This window comes from Chelonoidis abingdonii, chromosome 13 (assembly GCF_003597395.2).
Source record: "Chelonoidis abingdonii isolate Lonesome George chromosome 13, CheloAbing_2.0, whole genome shotgun sequence".
Classification (NCBI taxonomy): Eukaryota; Metazoa; Chordata; order Testudines; family Testudinidae; genus Chelonoidis; species Chelonoidis abingdonii.
Genome location: NC_133781.1, coordinates 13352693 through 13375036, shown reverse-complemented (window position 1 = coordinate 13375036; position 22344 = coordinate 13352693). Strand labels below are relative to the sequence as shown.

Genomic DNA, 22344 nt, shown 5'->3' with positions numbered 1-22344 from the left:
AAAAAAAGTGCAGTTTTGTTGCTTTCTTGTTCCTGACTGCATTAGCTCTGTAATGTGTCCTGTCCTGGAGGTAAGAGAAGTATATGTGCGCATGCCACAGCAAATATGTTGCTGTTCACTGTCACGGTGGATTTAAAGATTCCATGTAGGTGAAAGATTTTTTTTCTCTAAAAAGTCCCAGAATATATTTAAGAATAAATCAAAGTAGAAGCACTGTTTTAAACAAAATTAATTTTAATATTGAGTGCACTTTTCAAAAATTCTTTGGCAGAATGGACACTTTCAAGATTATTTTTGCATTCCTGTAGCCCCAGTGGAGAAGGAATGCAAACCAAAGAAATTGTCCAGATTTCCCAGAACCTGTACTTCCTGCACAGCATTCATGGTTTACATATCATGTGACCTATCCCTTTTGTAACTGGGTGTAGTGTGTTTGGTTATTGGCTAGTTTATGTTTGTCCTTAATTATTGGTCGAGTAGGCGATACTGTCTCCTCCATCAGGAAATATAACTTTATATCATAACATTATACTAAATGAAATCAGGGTCAGCCAATCAAAATTCTGAATATCTGAGCAATTAGACACGTCTGGCAGTGAATTTACAGCTGACAACTGCATGCATAATCATATGTTATGGGTGTCTTCTGAAAAGAGCAATAATACATTTGCATAGCACAATCAGAAGTGTGATTGGTACTATGAAATTAAATTGGTTGAAAAATTGGTGGGTTCTTTGAAAACTTTCTTTAGTTAAGGATAAACGCATGAAATATAAATGGAGATTAGTAAATAACTCTTACTTTTTTATATGTGGTGATTTTCTTTCCACCTGTCCTCTCCTACACAGTCTCTACTGGATGTTGTTCCTTCATATGATCTGAAAACCTGATTCTGCTTATATGTAAAACTTTATATTTGTGTGATGTGTATATGTCTGTATATACAAGATTTATACAACATTATTTTCTGTAATAGTAACAATATTGCTAGTAAAAAGAACAGGAGTGCTTGTGGCACCTTAAGAGACTAACAAATTTATTTCAGCATAAGCTTTCGTGGGCTACAGCTCACGTCTTTGGATGCATAGAGTGGAACATCAGCCACGCCATCAAGGGCTCATTCACCTGCACATCTACCAATGTGATATATGCCATCATGTGCCAGCAATGCCCCTCTGCCATGTACATTGGCCAGACCAGACTGTACGCAAAAGAATAAATGGACACAAATCTGACATCAGGAATCATAACATTCAAAAACCAGTGAGAGAACACTTCAACCTCTCTATCCACTCAGTGACAGACTTAGAGTATGGCTACACTTGAAATTTCAAAGCGCTGCCGCGGCAGCGCTTTGAAGTGTGAGTGTGGTCAGAGCGCCAGCGCTGGGCGAGAGCTCTCCCAGTGCTGCATGTAAACCACATCCTCTACGGGTGTAGCTTGCAGCACTGGGAGCCGCGCTCCCAGCGCTGCGGCACTGATTACACTGAGGCTTTACAGCGCTGTATCTTGCAGCGCTCAGGGGGGTGTTTTTTCACACCCCTGAGCTCGAAAGTTGCAGCGCTGTAAAGTGCCAGTGTAGCCATAGCCTTGAAGGTGGCAATTTTGCAACAAAAAAACTTCAAAAAATAGATTCCAAAGAGAGATTGCTGAACTCGAATTAATGTGCAAATTAGATACAGTTAACTTAGGTTTTAAACAGAGACTAGGAATGGTTGGGTCATTACACTAATTGAATCTATTTCCCCATGTTAAGTTCTCCTCCCACCTTCTATGGGTCATCTTAGTTATCACTTCAAAGCTTTTTTTTCTCCTGCTGATGATAGCTCATCTCAATTGATTGGACTCTTACAGTTCATATGGGTACTTCTACCTTTTCATGTTCTCTGTATGTATAAATATCTTCTGTCTTATACTGAAATAAATTTGTTAGTCTCTAAGGTGCCACAAGTACGCCTGTTCTTTTTGCGGATACAGTCTAACACAGCTGCTACTTTGAAATGAAATATTGCTAGTGTGGAACAAGTAATTGAAGGAAAAACTCTTGTTTATAATGAAATTTGTTTTTAATGTAAATATCTACTCCCTCTAATAATGCTCACTGCCTCTGTGACCACTTAATTACAATGAAAGGTGTAGTTAATTATCTTTCTGGAATTAGGCATGACTGTGACAAGCAGTCCCCTCAATTCCAATTGATAACAAAGGAATGAGGGTGTTTAGTTCATTGTGGAGGCAATCAGTACCTGTCAGCGTTGAGCCCATTGTTCCTAGTTTCTAATACCACCTTTGATTTTTTTTTTAAATAAATCCTTTCACAGAGATGAAGCTGTTTAAGCGATTTTCTGTGTTATTGGATATTCCAATCCTACTGTTTTTCTAAAATTAATTTCAGCACAAACATTTTGATATGAATTTATTTACTGTGCATCCTGATTGATGCAGATTATACTTAGTAAAACTATGGCATTTCCAGTTTGATAGAAATCCTAAGAAGTTACACATCGATCTGTGTGATATAACTGCTCTGTGTCACTGTATCATATTTTCTCCACTATGTTATCTTAGCCGTGAGACCTAGATCACATTGTAAGTTACTAAATTTGCTGTAATAGAATCATTTTGGATGTTGTAAAAAATTTAACACATTCTTAACACATGAAGTTTATATAGCATGAAGATGGAGGGACTTTATTTCTTATAGCAGTGTTAATAGATAGGTCCACAATAAGTAATGCTGTTAGCTTTCCATTATAATTTATTATTTAAGAAATTTACTGTAGCCTCCTGCACACAAACTATTTCTGTCCATCAGAGACAATGTGAAGAGGCTACCAGGAAAGCAAATCATAATGAATGCAGATGGCAAAGGGAGTGAGTTGGGGGAAGGAAACTTCTTCAAGGCCAAATGGAAGAGGTGTCTGAAATACTTGGTTGGTCAGTGATGGATAAATTGGATGCCATTACAATGCAAGATTAAGATGATAAATCTATTTCAGGGAAAGTAGATAAATCTGAGATATACAGTGTTGTTTAGGGGAGAAATTTTAAATTATAAAGTGGTGGGCATCTTGTTACAATGTCTGTATTGTTCTGAGTGTAGCTGGAGGTATAGGTCTAGATAGATACACATGGTGTGAAAAAGATGAGTAACAAAACAAAGGAAACAAACATCATGAATCCACATACTGGTGCAGGCCCTTCACCCTCAGAGTGAATCTACCAACAATTAGGGCTCTATTCTGACTTTGGATACACACATGGTTTCCGTTGAAATTGGCCACATATCCAAAGCCGGTTATGCCACTTTTAAGGAACATGGAAATAAGCTATAAAAATGCAAATATGAAGCATCCAAACTTGAGGACCCACACCAAAATATATTTTAAAAACATTTTAAATTGACCATTTCAAAGGATACTTTAATATTATTAAATTTACTGCCTGGTATTGTTTACTCTGTCGCTTGGCCATCCTCTTTTAAGTAGAGTCAACTGTTCAGCACATCAGATATCTCTTTTGTATAGATATACTTTCCACAAAATCAGGAATTAGTGTGTATAGGTGATGCCTGTTAGTATAGGTGATGTTTTCAACTATTGACCATTAATACTAAATTTGATCAGTCATTATATTTTTTTCTCTTCTATTAATATTGATAGGGGACTTTTCCACATGGTATTGACATTGTGACTGCAGCTGATTATTTTGCTGTTGGTAACAGAGTTAATTGTTTCCTTAATATAAGGTAAGTTCCTATGCATTAGTTTTCCTACACTTAAAGTGCTTGCTTAATTCAATAGAAATTTATTACTTTATAATATTATCTTTTTAATAAACAGAAAACTAATTTTTCTTATTCCTATCTGTGAACACAGATTATGTTCAGAACATGGCAAAAGTTTGAGTGAGGTGGCCCAAGGTTCTAAACTGGGTCTGAGTTCTTCAGTGTTAATTAATGATCAGTAATAGGGGATAACAAGCAAAGTGGTAAAATTTGCAGGTGACCCAAAATTATTTAGATTAGTCAAGATTTGAGTAGACTATGAGGGACTTAGAGGGAATCTAACACAACTAGGTGCGTGGGTGGCATGATAGGAGAACAAATTCATTGCTGACATATGCATGGTAATGCCTTTTGAAAGTAGTAATAGTTGCTGAAGTCTTGTCTACGTGGAAAGTTACTGTGAGGAAGCCAAGTGTGTGAATCTACAACGCACCAGCTTCTTGTGTAGTAGTGTCTTGTGTGGACACTGCTATAGTGGAGTGAAAGTCTTGGACTGTGGCTTAGTATGCTACTGCTTCAAAACACAGTACTCTAAGCTGAATTCCGAGACTTTCACTGTGCTGTAGAAGTGTCCACATAGGAGATTACTGTGCAGTAAGCTGGTACTCTAGATACACAGGGTGGCTTGCTGTGCAGTAGCTTGCCATATAGACAAGCTATAATTTCTATATTAGTTGTAAACACTAATGATAAAGACCAGAGCATCATAATGGACAGCTCATTGAAAATCTTGACTCAGTGTGCAGCAGTAGTTGAAAAAGCAAAGAAAATGTTGTTGTGTAGGCTGTATAAAGAATTGGATGGAGAATAATATTTAAATAATTAAAATGCTGTTGTAAATCAACGGTGTGTCTTTAGCTGGAATACTATGTTCAATTCTTGTAACCTATGTAAAAACACTGCTAGCACGGAAATAGAGGGGTTTCAAAGTCAGGTGATAAAAATGACTGGTAGCACAGAGACTTCCTTGTGAAGTGAGATTGAAAGACCAGGACTGTTTAGTTTAGAGAGGAGATGGATTAGAGAGGGTCTCCTATTAGTCTTCTCCTAATACAAGAGTAAGGGGACATTCAACACATTTAAAACTGATACAAGGAAATATTAATTTCCCAGTACAAACTTAATTTATGGAACTTACTGCCAGAAGGTATCAAGACCGAGTTTGGCAAGATTCAGGGTGTGTCTGCGCTGCAATGTAAGCCCAGGATTAGTGGACTTGAGTCAGCTGACCCATGTTAGGAAGCCCTAGGCTTGTGCATCTACATTATATTTTAATCCTACATTAAGACTTTTCTAATCTGTATTCGAACCTAGGGCTCTGGCCTCCATGTTGCAATACACAGACCTGAGTTATAGTGACCATATGCTAGATTCGCTAGCGCCTCATCCCCTTTGTCCCCAGCCCCCAAAAGTGGTCGCTCTAGTCCTAGGACCATGGTGCACCGTGGGAAAACTTTGCTGCCCACCCTGATGTTACAGGAAATTTGAAGCAACTTGCTTAGCAAAAGACTTGGTCGGTTCGCTCTCCATTGCAAACTCAGGAGGCTTTATGATAGTGTGCTTGTGGATTGGTGATCAGAAGAGAATGCGTTAATGCTAACCAGACTGCTGCCATTCGCGAAGTGAGGGTGGCTTTCGTTTTCAAAAGACTGGATTGCAGATTGTTGGGATAGAGAGGACTAAGGAACTTGTCCCATGGAATTGTGGGATTTTTCTGGCTGACTCCCGGGACTCAAGTCAAGTGGGGCTGCATCTGCACTGTAAAGCAGTAGGGCTTGGACCCTACGTCCTGGCTTAACTCAAGTTCAGACCTTCCAGCCTTGCAGGGTCCTGGGACCCTGGGTCCAAGCACTGGGTTAGTGCAATTGCCGTGTAGACACAATGGGGGCTATGCTTGAGCCTGGGCTCAAGCACAGGCTTATGTTGCAATGTAGACGATTAACTTCTTTATATTGAGCATATTTTTTTTTCGAATTTGCTTCAAGATGTGTTGCTCTGCTATGTGCACTGTATCTTGACTTGAGCCTACTCAGCTAGCAGTGTAATGATTTAAGTATTCCCTTTTCTCTGTGACTACACTCCTCTTTACTGTTGCACTATATGGAGAGCCATCTTAAAATTAGAAGCATGTTGCAGTTTTGGCTACCCTGTATTTTCCCACTCTGTTTGTGTCCTGTTCTATCTCAGTAAGGGGAGGTGAAAAAGAATGGCTATTGCACACATCATGCAAGGAATTATGCATTTAAAAATATAACATATATAACAATGGGGGGCGTTGTGCCCAGTCAGACAATATAGAGCTACAGACCAAATGCCAGGAAAACAAATGGGGAAACGGCACTTTCTGTACACGTACCTGCTTTTTAATTCCCACAAAGCAGAACAACAGGTTTAATGTTTCTCTGTCGTCTTATTGTGACCCTATTCACTTTGCTTGGGCTATATAGTGTTTTGTTTTGTGTTTTCATTTAAGTGATCCTTCTTTGTGTTTGTACATAATTCCCACCTTATGCCTACTCTTTCCTTTCCCTAGTCCACATCCTTATTTTACACATTGCTTATATCCCCCAGCTAGCCTATCTTCAACCAACCAAACTAGGGAAATGCAATTGATCATATTCTCTGAAGTCTGTGGAACTGCACCAATTTGCACCCGCAGAGCATGTGACCTACTACTTTTAAACTTTAAAAATGTACACAGCCTTAAACGAAATAGTAGATTTTTCTGGCTTGGGAGTAGTGAGAAGTTTGTTTCTCTTCACTTTTTGTTTTATTTTGTTGATGCCTATACTGTTGTCTTTTCTTCCAAGCTCTCTGGTTCAGCTGTCTTTTTCATTGTGACTTTCAGTGTGGTGTTAAGCATAGGTGATAAAAATGTTTCTTTTGCTTAAGGGCAAAAATATTCTAAATTAAAAAGTCCTGCTTTACTTTGTTTGCTTACAAAGCTGATAACGAAATATTTCACAGCTCACTCTAGATCCTGTAGCTGCTCTTTTCTTTTCTTAATTGCTGCTGCACTGATCACTTTAAGAGGAATTTCACTTAGGCCACGTCTACACTACGGGATAATATCGAATTAGCTAAAATTGCTTTTATAAAACTGATATTATAAATTCGATTTCATGCGGCCACACTAGGCACAGTAATTCGGTGTTGTGCGTCCATGGTCCGAGGCTAATTGATCGATTTCTGAAGCGTTGCATTGTGGGTAGCTTTCCCGTAGCTATCCATAAGTTCCGCACGTCTCCCCCGCCCCTTTGAATCTGGGTTGAATCATTATTGTCGTGGGTGTCTGGGTAAATATCGTCATTTCCTTTCCTCTGGGAAAACATCGAGCTGACAATCCTTTCGCGCCGATTTCCCCTGGTTGCCTGGCAGACGCCATAGCACGCACCAATGAGCCGTCAGCTTTTTTTTATCTGCACGTGAGTGTATGGATGCTGCGGAGGAGAGAGGCGATACTCCAGCGCTTACCCAGCAGCATTCACTTGCTGTTGCAATGATGAGCAGAGATGGTTACCGTCGTTCTGTACCGTCTACTGCCGAGAAATGGCAATGAGATGACGTTTATCTCTCCCTCTTGTACTTCTCTGCTATACATGAGTGCCCCTTGGCTGAAATCGGCTGGGGGGCAACAACGCAAAGCAACAATTGGGATGACTCACTTGGACTGAGTCAATCCGTCCCTTATGGTTTCTAAAAATGAGTCAGTCCTGGCCTAGATTAAGGGGGCAAGGTGTATTAGAGAGGACCAGTGAATTCGAGAAGCACAGCTGGCGTCGTGTCAGTATTCACGGGGTGCCCCTGCAACAACCCCACCCGTTGCTCCCTCCTCCCCCAGACTTCTGTTGCTAACGTGGCAGTGTCCCCCCCCCATTTGTCGTCATGAGTTATAAAAGAAGCAGCAGGAATAAAACAGAGACTTGTTAAGTGAGATAAAATGAAGGGGGAGGCAGCCTCCGGGCTATGACTAGTCAGGCAGTACGGAATCTTTCTTACACAGGAAAGGGAGGGGCTATGAAGCTCATCCCCCACTTGCTATATAGGACGTTACCAGCCGGTCCTGTACATCTACTGGAGTCCACTCCCATTTTTATCCAGCGCCCCCGCCCTCACCTCGAGGCCAGCCAGGACGCACTCAACGGCTATGTGACGACGGATATCAGTCTATTGTACCGGTCTACACCGGGAGGGCGAGATGCGTACTGCTCTTACACTGCTGCAGCACGCGTTACCCAGCCATTCAGTAACATAGGGTGACATGAACAGAAGTCAAGAAGTGATTTCTTTCCCTTTTCTTCACATGGTGGGGGGGAGAAAAAACGCAGGCAGCTATTCCCTGAACACGCAGACCACTGTGTTTTGAACCTCAGACATTGGGGGCTCAGCAAGCAATGCAATACTTTTCAGAGACGCTGTGGTGGCGGGATTAGCTGGAGCCTCAAGTACCCTCCTCCATCAATTAGCGTCAATTTGAGTCTCTGGCTTTCCCGGTGACGCTTGTTCCCGCGCAGTTGCTTGTTGTTCCTGGGATTTTTTTTCAAACGCTTTGCATTTATGGTTCTGTAACAATCAGCTCTGATACAACAGATTTGTCTCCCATACAAGCGTCAAGATCTAGTATTCTCCCGATAAGGTCAACGCTGGAGCTCTTTTTGATTTGGGACTGCATACCACCCGTGCTGATCAGAGCTCCCCGGCTGGGCAACCAGGAAATGTAATTCAAAAGTTCGCGGGGCTTTCCTGTTTACCTGCCCGCTGCATCCGAGTTCAGATTGCTGTCCAGAGCGGTCAGTGGTGCACTGTGGGATACCGCCCGGAGACCAATAACGTCAATTTCCGTCCACACTAACCGTAATCCGAGATGTTAATATCGAATTTTGCGCTACTCCTCTCGTCGGGGTGGAGTACAGAAATCGATTTAAAGAGCCCTTTACATCGATATAAAGGGCGTTGCAGTGTGGACGGGTACAGCGTTAAATCGATTTAACGCTCTTTAAATCGATTTAAATGCGTAGTGTAGACCAGGCCTTTGTTACTAAAGTGTGATTCCTTGAAACCATATTCACTATTCTTAAACAAGTTTTTGTTCCTGAAGTGTGTTTTGTCATCCCATTTGAACTGTAATTAATTGGGTGAATACTTCATTAGTTCCTTAATTCTTTGTGTGAATGGCATCAAAACACAAGGGGACAGGTATATATTAAATTGTCTATATAGAAAATATGTACCATTACATTATGGATGGAAGAATGGACCTCTCTGACAGGGCCTCTCCTTGATTGCTTAGGTATAATTGCTTAAGTAGTTTTAAAAAGCAGTAACATGGTGTACAGAGTCCATAGTTCTGATTTAGAATCTCAGCCCTTCACAGAGTTCTGTCACGACTCTTATGCCTGCATAGATTCCCATTAACTATAAAGGGACCGTGTCTAGGTATAAAAGTGGGTCCATAACTTCCTTTGAGCAATCATAGCATTAATAAAGTTCTGACTTTGGGTGTGTGTTGTTCTATGCCTTGAACTGATAGAAATAAGTTTCTGCATTTGACTATTTTCATTAATGGAGGCATATTTCAGAGATACAGCAGCATATATAAAAAATTGTATGGATATTGCCGCCTCATAATTTTTACTATATTGTTAGACAGGCTGGTACCCCTGCATATTATTAATGTTGCCCAACACTTCCAATAAAGACCCAGTTTTCAGTTTCTTATAACTTTGCTAAATGTAACTATTTGGGCTGAAAATTTTCTATGCTGAATGTCTAATTTCAGTAGTAATGCTTCGGCCATTTCTGAGAACAATGAAAAACAGTGTTTTGTCCATTAAAAAAAAAAAATCTGGTGACTTTGTCTTTGAGAAGCTCTGATGTACCTATGCTTTAGAGTGGGTACTTAAAATTTGGCCGGGGGAGGGGAGGGGCTTTGTATCAGAGATGTACCTTTTGCCATTCCAGTGAAAATCTGCCCAAATTTGGCCAAGTTATAAGCCTTTACAAAATTACACCTCATATATACTCAGTAGAGACTTTAGCAGCTAATTCCGCAAACATTCTGTCAGCACTGGGTGTGTTGCAGCCCAGGTGTGAGCAATTGCAGCTGTGAAATGCAGGTCATGCTGCATCTGGGTATCTGAACTGGAAGCTAGGGTAGATGGGCATCTGAGACTGGCTAGGCAAGGGGGCTGAGATGGAAAGACTGAGATTGTCTGAACAAGGAGATGGGGCCTAGCCGGTCAGGGAGAGTGGGACTCGGTAGTGGGAGGTTGGGAATGGCTCGGCAAGGAAACTGGTAGCCAGGTAGGGGAACAGGGGTTGGAGAATGAGATTCCATAGGTAGGACACTCAGATGAGGAGCTTGGGGAACTGAATTGACTGAGCAAAGGACTGGGACTGAAACCAGTAGAACGGGAATGGGGAGGTAGACAGACCTGTAGAGGTATGTGGGTGTCAGCCTGATACCACATGATGGAGTTTGTGTTTTTCAGTTTGTTTTTTTGACGCCTCTGGGTCAGCAGTAGTATTGGAACCTTTAGATCCACTGCACAGATCTTGGTCACTTGAGCTCATGGAGTAACTCATAGTAATAATAGACTGTCCTCCATGTACACTAGCACTAAAGGGGGATGATTCACATACTATGCCAATATAGTATAAAAATACTGTACTATATACTTGCAAAAAAAGCTCTTCCCCCAATCTAATCTTGAAAATAATTATAAATGTGGAATGTATTAATCATTGGATTTAAATAGTAAAATCTATAAGCAGTTTATTTTTTCTAGTATTTATTGATCATATAATTCTTTATATGTGTATACAATGGTTTTCACTGAATCTCAAAATATTTTACAAAAGTATTGTAAATATTAACATAATGAATGTTACATAATGTGGAATATCATGTTTTTATGCACCCCTTTTAATAGGCAAATAGGTTGTACATTTTGAAGGTTTTTTTGTTTATTGCATTAAAAGCAATGGGGTCAAAATCTTCAAAGCAGTACAGTAGAACCGCAGAGTTACGAACACCAGAGTTACCAACTGACCAGTCAACCAGTTTGGAACTGGAAGTATGCAGTCAGGCAGCACCAGTACCATACTGTACTGTGCTAAACGTAAACTGCTTAAAAAAAAAGGATTTTTTTTAAATTGACAAGGTAATGAAATTGTTTCTGTGCTCCTTTCATTTAAATGAAGATGGTTAAAAGCAGCATTTTTCTTTTGCATAGTAAAGTTTCAAAGCGGTATTAAGTCAATGTTCAAACTGTAAACTTTTGAAAGAACAACTATAGCATTTTGTTAAGTTATAAATATTTGAGTTACGAACAATCTCCATTCCTGAGGTGTTCATAACTCTGAGGTTCTACTGTATGTGCCAAAATTCAAGCTGATATACATTTTGTACTCTTTTATATATATATGGATGTACTTATTTCTTTTTCAGCATGTACATTGCTAGTTTTCCTGAGTATACACAATCAATGATTGACCACCTGGTTAACATGAAGATCAACCATTGGGATGGGTATGTTTCAAACATGTAACTTTATATTATCTGGAAGTCAAATATTCTGTAAATTTTACTTTTCCAAACTCTTTTTAGTTATGTTTCTTTAAAGGGAGAGGGTGGTTGTTGTCTGTTTGTTCTTATCTGTATTGTGGTAGGAACTAGAAGCATCGATCAGGATCGGATTCCATTGTGCTGGGGCTTACAAATGCTGATTATATTTTCCTTAATCAGGGACTAAGGGACTGAATCATATTCCTTAGAACTTTTAAAAATCATATTATGGTAATTATTTTTTAAATAAAACAGGCCACTTTGAAAACTATTTTTAAAGTATTAGCAGCCATTTGTGCTACTTTTTAATCTTGGAAATTCGTAATAACCCTTTTCCATGAATGATAACATTTAAAAAAAAATGTTAACATATTAGAATTGCTAATGTATTTGATTGGGCAGGCAATGGCTTACATCAGTGGTTTTCAGTGTGAGGAGGTGCCTCAAAACTTTCTAGCAGGGCATGAAGAGCACTCCCACTTACTCATGGAGTCACAACAGCACTCAAATTTGGCCCATCTGTAATGACATCATGGATTGCAAGGACATAATGAAATTATTTCAACACTTTTGATTTTTTCAACAACAGGAAGATGAATGTGGGCACTTCCCCACTGTTGGAAAGCTTCACTTAAAACATGTTTTTAGTTTTCGTGACATTTAAACCTAGTTTTAGGAGATGAATAAAATGCATCATTATTTAATACATCTGAGTGTAAACATCATCACCATACAATTATCATTAATTAAGTAGACTTAATACGTGAAGTTAAATGTTGCATTGTTGCATGAAGATAGAAATGTGTATGTATAACACAAATGTGATGAAACACTACTATAAACTATTATTGCTGCTGATGATGATGTTCCTGGAAGATCTGAGATGAGCCCTGAGGTGCTACCATCCATATTTGTTTTGCTTTTCCTCTCCCTTTGTCTCTTTCAGCATTAAGTTTTTATTCACGTAGCCAAGAGCTAACTGCAGGCTGTCTGGTTTGGGCCACTAGTGTTTGGGAAAATGCCATATTCCATAACATTGAGTGGTGTCTTATTTTGTGGTGTGGAAATAGATAGTCATACACTTTAGCCATGCTTTTTTACATGACAACTCTCAACTGGACTGGATATTTGAATTAAGTATCAGAAACATTTTTAATGGTAATTTACTTCAGGAATGCTAAGCAGTGTTCTCCTTAAAATCTCTTATTTTGACATGGAGAAATGAAGGGGAAAAAACAAAGCACCCATTTATCTCTTTGTGAGACTTATTGTCTTAGTCACGGTTTTGTTCAAGTTCACATTGATTAAATGTTTGTTCATACATGTGTCTGTGTGGGACACTCAGAATTCAGAAGTTTGTCCTTTCTGTTGTAATTTCACTGTGTTGTAAGTGTTGCAGAATCAAGAAATGTTAGAAGTAGAATAAGAAGAAACTTCTGTTAGAGAATTGTGAGGGTGTATTTTGAGGCTTGATCTTTAAGAAAAGCCTAAGGATTTTCAATTGGAGTTGGGCACGTAACTCTTCTAGGCTCCTTTTGAAATCCCAGACTAAATCAATTCTGAGAAGTAAGCTAGTTGATTAATTTCCATGTAAAGTAGTATTTTTAAAAATAGGTTGCACAAAATATGTTGATTGTTATGGAATCTTTGATACTTGGAGCCAATGGATGATTTTTTTAATTAAGATTTCTGATATTTGACCTATTATGTTTAAAAAAAAAACAAAACCTGAAGTGTTTATTCTTCTAGAATGATTACACAAAACAGTCTGCTAAAAGTTCTTTTGCAAATAGAATAACACACAGAAGTGAAACAATAATAGTTTGTACATGTCTGGTGTATGTTGGATTTCCTTTGACTTTCCCCTCACCATTCATCAACTTGTAATAATTATTTTTATTGCATGATGTGGTGAAAATGTATATTTAATAATATATGTGTTACACAGAGCTTTTGTGATTAATCTTATTGAGTTTGTGAGCTGTTAGATATACATATTTTAAAATGAATCTAAGCTTATTTACTAGGTTTTTCAATATTCTTTCTTTAAAAAAAAAAAAAAAAAAGAAGTAAAAACCAACAACACTTGAAGTAAGAATGCGATACCTGTAAACTTTAAATTTAAAAAGCTGTAACTATGATCTTGCTGCTCCGGGACCACAATTATCCTTTTCTTTTGCTAGACTGACAAAAAACATCTGCGGCAACAAAATGTTTTTTTTTAATTTCTGATTTCCTTACTCTTAAGAAAAAATTAATTTAGCCAATATTCTATATAAAAGGTAGTTTGACTCTCCCTGAATGAAGAGTAGAAATCAGCAAGGGAGAATAACAACATTAAAAACGAAGATAAAACATATTTCTCATTATCTGTGGAAGGGACCTGTGGATTTCCTTAACATGGTTTCTCAGAGCATGTTTGTTTCTTACATAATGGTGTAGCCTATAGTTTAGTCAACATTTCTATCTTTTTGTGTCCTCTGAGGGTCTTTTAGTGTGTGTGGGCTAGTGTGGGATACAGTATCTACTGAAGAGCGTCCCAATATGTGTCATTCAAACAATATATATGAAGCGGATTCATTTTTCATTCCTACATTTAATAATGCTAATACATTTCTTCGTTGGAAAAATGTTAAATTCTCTCACATGCAAAAAGATAGAGGAAACTTGAGGTACTGAAATAAGCCCTGAAACAAGGGTGTACTCCTAGGCCTGTATGGAGCTTATTGAATTCATCAGGATTCTGTGCTATGCAGGGGCTGGTCTGTGCAGATCTGGTTGCAGGATGGGGTCATAATATGTAACTGTTTTTGTTATGAAGAGCAGCAGTCAGTAACTGATACTACAATGATTTATGGAAGCTGAACAAAAAACTTTCTTTAATCTCCACAGTGTTATTCGAGAACTGTCAACCAAGGCTCTGCATAACCTTGCTCCACAGATCCCTGAGTATATGACAAATGTGGGTAAGTAGCAATATATCTGTGTTTTATATGGCACCCCATATCAAGCATCTCTGGGCACATAGCAAAAACATACCAACAAAACAAGACTTAAACATAATACAAGTTAATATGGCTTAATAAGAGATTAAGCAAGATTTTCCCCACAACCAGGTATAGTGGTGCTGTAATTCTGATGGCGGTAAAACTTTCGTTTCATGAATTACAGTGACATTTAGGAATTTAGGGAGGGGAAAAGGCAGCAGAATTTTCAAGTTCAGGTTTAAACCAGTCCAAAATGTAAAGTGACTAATGTTTAAAACAACAGACTAAAGCAACTGAAGAACCACTTTATGCATAAACTAAAAAAATCAAGAAATGACTGAGAGCATCTTGAAATCCAAAGATATCTCTACTAGCACACGTAGCAGCTAGCAAGCTACAGAGTTCTATAAATCTTTCCAACATGTGTGGTTAGTGTAGATAAAATGAAATACAATGCATTTAATATGTGGCTAATAGAGAGCTAAAGGAAGTATTTGCTCATAGTATGTCTTTGGGTGGGGAACCATTTTTGTTACACCAAACTGAAAAATCTAACTGTGGAAATGGAAATTCTTGGTGTATTTTGATGACACAGGAAAATCTTATTCCCATTTTTAAAACTGATTTTCAGATTTAGGGATCTGAGAATGTTCTTGCTCTATATCTCTCTAACATACAGCTCTGGGGAAGCTGACTTTTCTAGAAATTATTTTTCCACATTAATTTCTAGACAGAAGTTTACGTATAATATGTAATTACTATTTTTATCTCATTTCTTGCAGTTTTGCCAAGACTGCTACCATTAGCAGTGGGCACAGATTTACACACTCGCCATGGGGCCATTCTTGCCTGTGCTGAGATCACCCATGCACTGTACAAATTAGCAGCAGAGAATAATAGGTATAAAGACAACATTATCTAAATTATCATGTTTCTTTCTAATGTATAATCTTTCAGAAGCCTCTCCAGTATAATTATGAAAATCTCCATCTTAGAGAACTTCTCTTCTGTTGTGATTTGTGTTTGTTTTCATCAGTGCTGCCAATCCTTCACACTTTACTTGGTGAGGTTATATACCTCAGATCTAAATCCATGAGTAATCATGAAAGTGAGACCACCTGTGGTCACTCTCAAGCAAGAATAGAGAAGACATTGTCAAAAGTGTGGTTTAACCACGACGGTTTGCCAGACTACTACTGAATGAAGCATCTTTCTGCCTTTTCTCACACTGCTATTTGAGTTGGAATGATGTAATTTTTCACTTATTTAATTTTGGTCCAGAAATGCAGTTTATATATATTAAATTTAGCATGTGTAACCAGCATGATTGCCATAAATTAGTTGGTGGAGTTACTTATTCTCTCTTCAGCTTTCACTGGAATGCGTGGTGCTGTGTACACCTGTGCAAAATGATTGTAAAACACTACCAAATTGTAATTTGCCACTCACTCACACTAGTAGTAGCATTTTAAATTTACTCTGTACTGATAGGTATAAATAATTACACAAGATTCAAAGCAGTGGATAGTTAGGCCTTTGAATGTAAATCTGAATAAAAGTAAAGAAACAAAATTCTGTAAAATTTTTAAAATGTTTATTAATCAAATGAATTTACAGAATTTTGTTTGTTTAGTTTGTCTCATTTATTCCAAAGCTCTGATATCCAACCTAACTCTTGTATCTCAGGGGACCTGAACTTAGGAAGGGGAACAAGAGGTAAGTAGGTAGTAAATAGGTCTGCTTTTTTGACTCCTGAAGTTGTTCAGATGCACTGTTACGAAAAGTACTTGTGCATGTCAGCAGTATAACAGTGGTACTTAATGTAATTATTTTATTAATGTAATGATTGTACATAGAAGCTAAGTATGTTTTGTAAGAAAATCTATTAAAGGTAGTGAGTTTAAAAGAGTAAGCGAAACTATCAGTCTTGAGCTGTCTTATGTTTGCCACCAGTGAAAATGGGATGTGGCTGGTGAGTGAAAAAAATCCTCTTTCTGGAGGAGTATGCTTTCTACTCAGAGATTCTGAGAAACCTGTCTAAAGTGAAAATCTAGAGAAAGAGTGTAATTTGGCAATTGTAGTACTAGAAATTGGTGCAGACAATTTAAGTATTATAATAGTGAGAATGCAAAAATGCTATTGCCTAAAGGTAAAACCAAATTGGAAAAATGTTAGAATTATGTCATTACATATAGCCTTATTTTGTTACAAAAATGTTATTTTATAATTCTGCAGAAATAATATTTCTAAGTGCTTGTAGGAAAATAGGCTGTTTGTATGTTTCCCATACCCATTTAACGAACATTAATTAATGTTACAAATTTGTTCCGACAATCACTTAGTCATAAACTTAAGTTTTTTCTGTCACTTTAAAAGTACAACATACGTCTGTTCAGGTGGGCTGTTTCTAAATATAAATTCAGGGAATTGCCATGTTTGGACTTAAAATTGTTTTGTAACATTGCAGATCAGTTACGAATTATTTCAATGAAAAATCGTTGGAGGGACTTAAGCAGATCCATTTGGAGGTTTGTGCCAAGTATAAATAGCTGTTGGAATCTTAAGTGTGTTTCATTTTATACAAAGGATGTTGAAAGGTGTTTTTTTTTTCCTTTTGAAAAATTTCCCCAAATCCTGCAAATGTTTGGCCTTCTCCTGACATCCTCTTCTTCCGCTTTTGCTCTCTTGCTGCTTTGTGTGTCTGGTGGGAATCCTGTGATCGTGCTGACTGACTTCACTACAGATTTGTTCTCTCCACTTTGACTTCTGCCGTCTTCCTAGTTAAGCAACTCTACTTCTTTATCCTAAATGAATCCCATATTTGAAATCTCAGCTGCCTTTTCACTACCTTTGATTCCCTCCTTGCACCCTGGCACCCTTCTGCCCCCACTTCTTTGTCTACACAGATTCTCACTTCTTCAATAAGAAAATCAGCAAAATACCACATGAACTTCTCCCTTCCCTCTCACCTCCTGCCCTTCCTTTCCAACTCTTCTTCTTCTTCTTCTCTTGTTTCTTATTTGCTCTCCTCCTCAACCTCATCCGTTTACTCCATTGACCCCATCTGATCTCCTCACCTCCCTTGGACCCACTCTCATTCCCTTCCTTGCCCTTCTCTTTAATCTCTCACTCTCTCGTCAGTCTTTCCCCTCACAACACAAGCATGCTTTAGTCTCTCCCATCTTATGGAAAACCCATCAGTGACCCCATTTGACTCTGCAACTATCGCCCCAGCCACCTTCTTCCTTAAGCTCACTGAATGAGTTATTTTCTTCCATTTCCTTCCTAGACCCTCTCCAAACCTGGTTTCTGTCCCTTGCATTTAATTAAAATGGCTGTTACCAAAGTCTCTAATGACTTACTCTTCTTTAACCTGTCAGCTGCTTTGACGTAATCAACCACACTCCTCTTCTTGAAATCTTATCCTCCATTGCTTCCGGGACTCATTTTTTTTTTACTGGTTCTTCTCTTACCTCTCTAATTACTCCTCCAGCATCATCTTCAGAGAATCCTCCTCATCTGCTCTCCAACTTTCTGTGGGAGTTCCACAGGGCACTGCCCTTGATCTACTTCTCTTCTCTTGCTACACCTTGTTTTTGGGTTATCTCCTTTGCAAATACATTCAGCTGTCATCCATAGAACAACTCACAGTTCTACATGTGTTCTGAACTTCTCTCTTTCTGTTCTAGACAAAAATCTTGGCTTGACTTTTCGATATCTCCTTGTGAATGTCTATCCACTAGCTCAAGCTCAGCATGGCAAATAGATCTCCTAATCTTCTCTGCAAGCCTTCCCCTAGCCTTCCCTTTTTGATCTTCAGTGTAGGCTTCTCTCTAGATTCTCACATCCAGGCTGTGTCTAAATCTTGCAGATTCTTTCTGTATAATGTCTCTGGGATATGGCCTTTCCTGCTCTTCATCCACACAGCTTTAATGTAATCCAGGCTCTCATTGTCTTGCAACATTTTCTTCCCTAGCCCTGACAAATGTAATTTTGTCCCAGTCACATCCATTTGAAATGCTCCTTCAAAAATCTCTTTCCTGGCTCATTGCTTTCACCCTCTTTTCATCACCCCTCTTGCTACCCTTTCTCCATTTCATCAAATGTAAGCTGCTTGTTTTTACTTTAAGGACATTTCACAGCCTATTTACATGCTATCATCTCTCATATGCTTTGAGGTGTCAACTCTTACCTCCGGTCAGCTAATACGGCCAGCCTTCATTGCCTGCATGTTAAATTTTCAAACAAACACCTTTATACTTTCTCATATGCTGCCCCTCATGCACAGGAATTACTGCCCATGAAGCCACCTCATTGTCCTCCTTCTGATTCCTTGTTAAAACTGTCTTTGCTGTGATGCCTCCAAAAAAACTTGGCAGTGGTTAGGCAGCCAGTTTGATGATACCACAGCCCGTCATGCTGTCTAGCATTGTTTTCTTGTGCACCCCTGTTTCCACGTGTCCCTTATAAGCTCTTTGGAGCAGAGGTTTTTTTCTGTGTTTTTTCAAACTCTGCAATGTGAGTCTTTATTTGAAAGGATCAAATTTTTGAAAGCAGACGTGTCAAAAAAGTGCACCTAGCTGCCAGTGTAAATGCAGAAGCAAACAGATTGTGGAATGATGGTAATAATGAACTATATTTGTTTGCCTTGAGTATGAATTCTGACTGGATCTCTAAAGTTTTATATTTTTTTGAAAATTAGTTCTGTGAAAGAATACTAACATTTTTTTTTCAAATTATGCCTTTGAATTCCCAAGTCCTAAAGAAACACTTTTGTTACATAATACGTATTACACAAGAATCACATTAGGCTGAGGAGAAAATGTTCAATTTATAAATCGAATGTTTTCATCTGTTTTGTTGCAGCTGTGCAGTCGTCAGTTGTACAGGTAAGAAATTTGAAACCAAAACATTTGTTGTCCATTGTGGCAATTAATACTGTTTAGACCAAATAAATATTTGAAATTCAGCTTTTTAAAGTTGAGTAACGTAGGTATGTTACATCTAATTTACCTTAGAACCTCAATTCACGGAAGGGAAAACTCAAATTCTTTTTGACCCTGCCCATACCTAGGACTTCGTTCTTACTAAACCAGTATTGTTGAGCTGGAATTGGGATTGTTGATATTTGTTATGTGGTCAATCCTAATTAAAAGGTGGTGAGAACTGCATTTGATGCTGTATTGTAGATGGGATTGGGACAGACAGAGCCAAAGACTGAGGGGAAAAAACTCCAAATAAAGCTGCATATTTGCTAGTCCACAACTTAAGTAATTTGTAGTTTGTTTTTTCCTGATTACTATGCCTGAGTTCTGCATTCCTGAGCTTAGTCTAGAGAAGTGATTTGTAATCTCTCCTTATCCTACAAAGTGCTAAATGGTCAAAATGTTGCCTTACAGTCAAATTATATTTTTACTTTCTACATCCTTTTCTAATTGATTGTCAGCAGTGCTACAAGAAGTTCAATTCTGGTTTTCAATTCTTAAGCCAGATGGAAGCTTTATTGAATTGTTTCTTTCTTTTCATTCACTTCTTATTCAGTAAAGCCTCTAGTAAGTAAAGGGTAATTTGCGTGAGAATTTGGGTAAAAAGTGAGTTAACACTGAAATCAGACTTCAAGTTTTGGCCCTTTGATCTAAGGGAATCGAGATCCAAATAAACAACTTGTGTTAAGTAAAACTACAGTGTGTGTTCTTGATGTTGTCTAGCTGAGCTCTTTGGACATGGAGTATCTGACTGCAAAATGCTGTATTATTTCTCTTGATGCATTTGTAGTGTAGGATTGAATATCTATGACAGTAACATTACTTAAAATGTTTCCCATTCCATGAAAACACATTAGGATTTGTCAGTTTCAGGATACTAAAATTTGCTTTTTAAAGATCATACTTGTTGATTTGAGCTAGCTTCTACTAGTTCATGGCTTAATGTGCCTTAGTTTATAAGACTGACGCTACGTGTTAGCAGTGGCTTTGTGGGTGGCAGTTTTGGCTGTTATAAATTCTTTAATGCCAGGGTGGAGCTTGAGTATAATTTTGTTTTTGTCACAAAGTGCACATCTTGCACTTACTGGTGTTATAAGATACCTACTAAAGTTTTCATCACAGATAAGGCTTCTAAATTTGATTCTCTGTCAAGTAGCATACCTGATTAACCATAATTGGCCCTAAGCAATAGTTGTATACAAGGCAGATATGCCTAATTTAATGCACATTTTAAAAATATTATTGTTATGGGTAAAAAAATTCTTTTAAATTGCCTAAGAAAAATAAACCTTTGGTTCAGGTTCTAAAAGCAAACCAGCAATTTGACTTAGGTATGACTAGGCAAGCACTTGGTGGAACAAGTTGAACTTGTTTGATGATGAGTAATTACTGCACATAATGCTTTCCATTTGAGAAATGACTCCCTGGAATCTTCAGGGTATAACAAGACCCAGTAAGAACGTTGAAAATGAAATTGCTTCACCTGAGTGAATTTGATTTCCATCTTTCTGGTTCTTAAACTTAAACTACCTCAAAAGATTTTATATACATTCATGAATGTTATAAATGTATATTTAATACTGGGCAAAAGTGAAACTATATAATAAAATATTTAGTTTTTCTGACGCTAATGAATTTTAACATGTTGAATAAGCTAGTTTCACAATAAAACTGCAAAGGCCTGCCACTAAATGAAGTTAAGGTAAAGTGTAAAGAGTAGCGTGTTTAAAAATTGGTAATTAACAAGTTTTAATAGTGTAAAGTACATTATGAGAGGCTATGAGCTTGCTAGTCAGCTATATCTCAAGGTCTTTTCATACACCTGGTATCTCCCATGTAGGATTTACTAAAAATCCTAATGTTTGTAAATGGGGCATTGATTTACCTAATATTACATGTAAATTAGCCTTTTATTAATGAGTACCATTAGTAAGACTGACCTAATTATGAACTGTGGACTTAAGTTATGCCTGAAAGAATTATAGGGCAGATCATGTTTTTTAATATGCAAACAAGATTTTGCATTGTCTCAGAAATTGAGATATTGCGTAATACATTTGCTGTAATCAGATCTTTATTTTTATATGCTGTTAAGACATATCTCCCTGCCCTCTGGTTCATTGATCATTTTTTCATACATTAGTTCCTCTCTTACCTCCTACTTAAATGTTTTTGTAGATTAACTATTGTGTCATGAAAAAATCAATCTAAGTCTACACAAATTCAGTATTTGCCTACATTCTCCTTTCCTTTAGACATGGTATTGACTAATTCTGCCCAAAAGCTTTCTTAAGAGTGCTGGTTGGCTGAAGAATTTTCATGTATGTTTTTAGTTAAACATGAGATACTGTGGGCTTGGTTTTGATTTCAGTCTAATGTAAATCAGGAGTAATTCCAGAGAAAGCAAATGAAGTTACATCAGTATCAGTGTGAGCTGAGCATCAGGTCCAGTATACCTTTTTTGTGTGTGTATAATATTTTGTAGTTTTGGAAAAATTGACATGCCCATAACCTACTTTAAGCATTACCTAGTGCAAACAAAAGCTTCAAACATGACACATGTGGAGAGTTATATCTTAAGATATCTAATGTGGGAATAGAGGTCCATATACCAGCCTAATTATATTTGAAGCACTTTAAATCCACTCTGTGTGGTGTTCATATTGAAACAAGTATGGCTGATACCTTTTCTTGTTAGCTGGGATGTTGTTGTAATACACTTGAGGCATTGTAGTAGCATTCATGATCAAAGAAGCTTTGAATAAAGTTACATTTTAAATAATGATCCTTTTCTTTAAAAGGCATCTTTTTGCATATGATTGTTGAGACTCTTGAGGAAACATCAGGTTGAAGAGAGGCCACATCTACACTACGGGATAATATCGAATTAGCTAAAATCGGTTTCTTAAAACTGATAAAGTCGAGTGTGCGCGTCCACACTAGGCACGTTAATTCGATGGTGTGCATCCATGGTCCAAGGCTAGCGTCGATTTCTGGAGCGGTGCACTGTGGGTAGC

At 37.9% G+C, this 22344-nt stretch overlaps 1 protein-coding gene across 11 annotated transcripts in view; it reads left to right on the top strand.

Moving 5' to 3' along the window:
- Positions 1–22344, top strand: part of TBCD (tubulin folding cofactor D) — a 254321-nt gene that overhangs the window by 132351 nt on the left and 99626 nt on the right. For 7 of the 11 annotated variants that reach the window (XM_075071752.1, XM_032792732.2, XM_032792733.2 and 4 more), the window contains 7 exons: positions 3664–3749; positions 11239–11319; positions 14248–14321; positions 15125–15242; positions 16029–16058; positions 16810–16870; positions 19209–19231. In XM_075071752.1, coding sequence (XP_074927853.1) covers positions 3664–3749; positions 11239–11319; positions 14248–14321; positions 15125–15242; positions 16029–16058; positions 16810–16870; positions 19209–19231 — 473 coding nt within the window. The remainder of the gene's footprint in view (positions 1–3663; positions 3750–11238; positions 11320–14247; positions 14322–15124; positions 15243–16028; positions 16059–16809; positions 16871–19208; positions 19232–22344) is intronic. The other 4 variants (XM_075071755.1, XM_075071753.1, XM_075071754.1 and 1 more) reach the window with 1 other exon arrangement.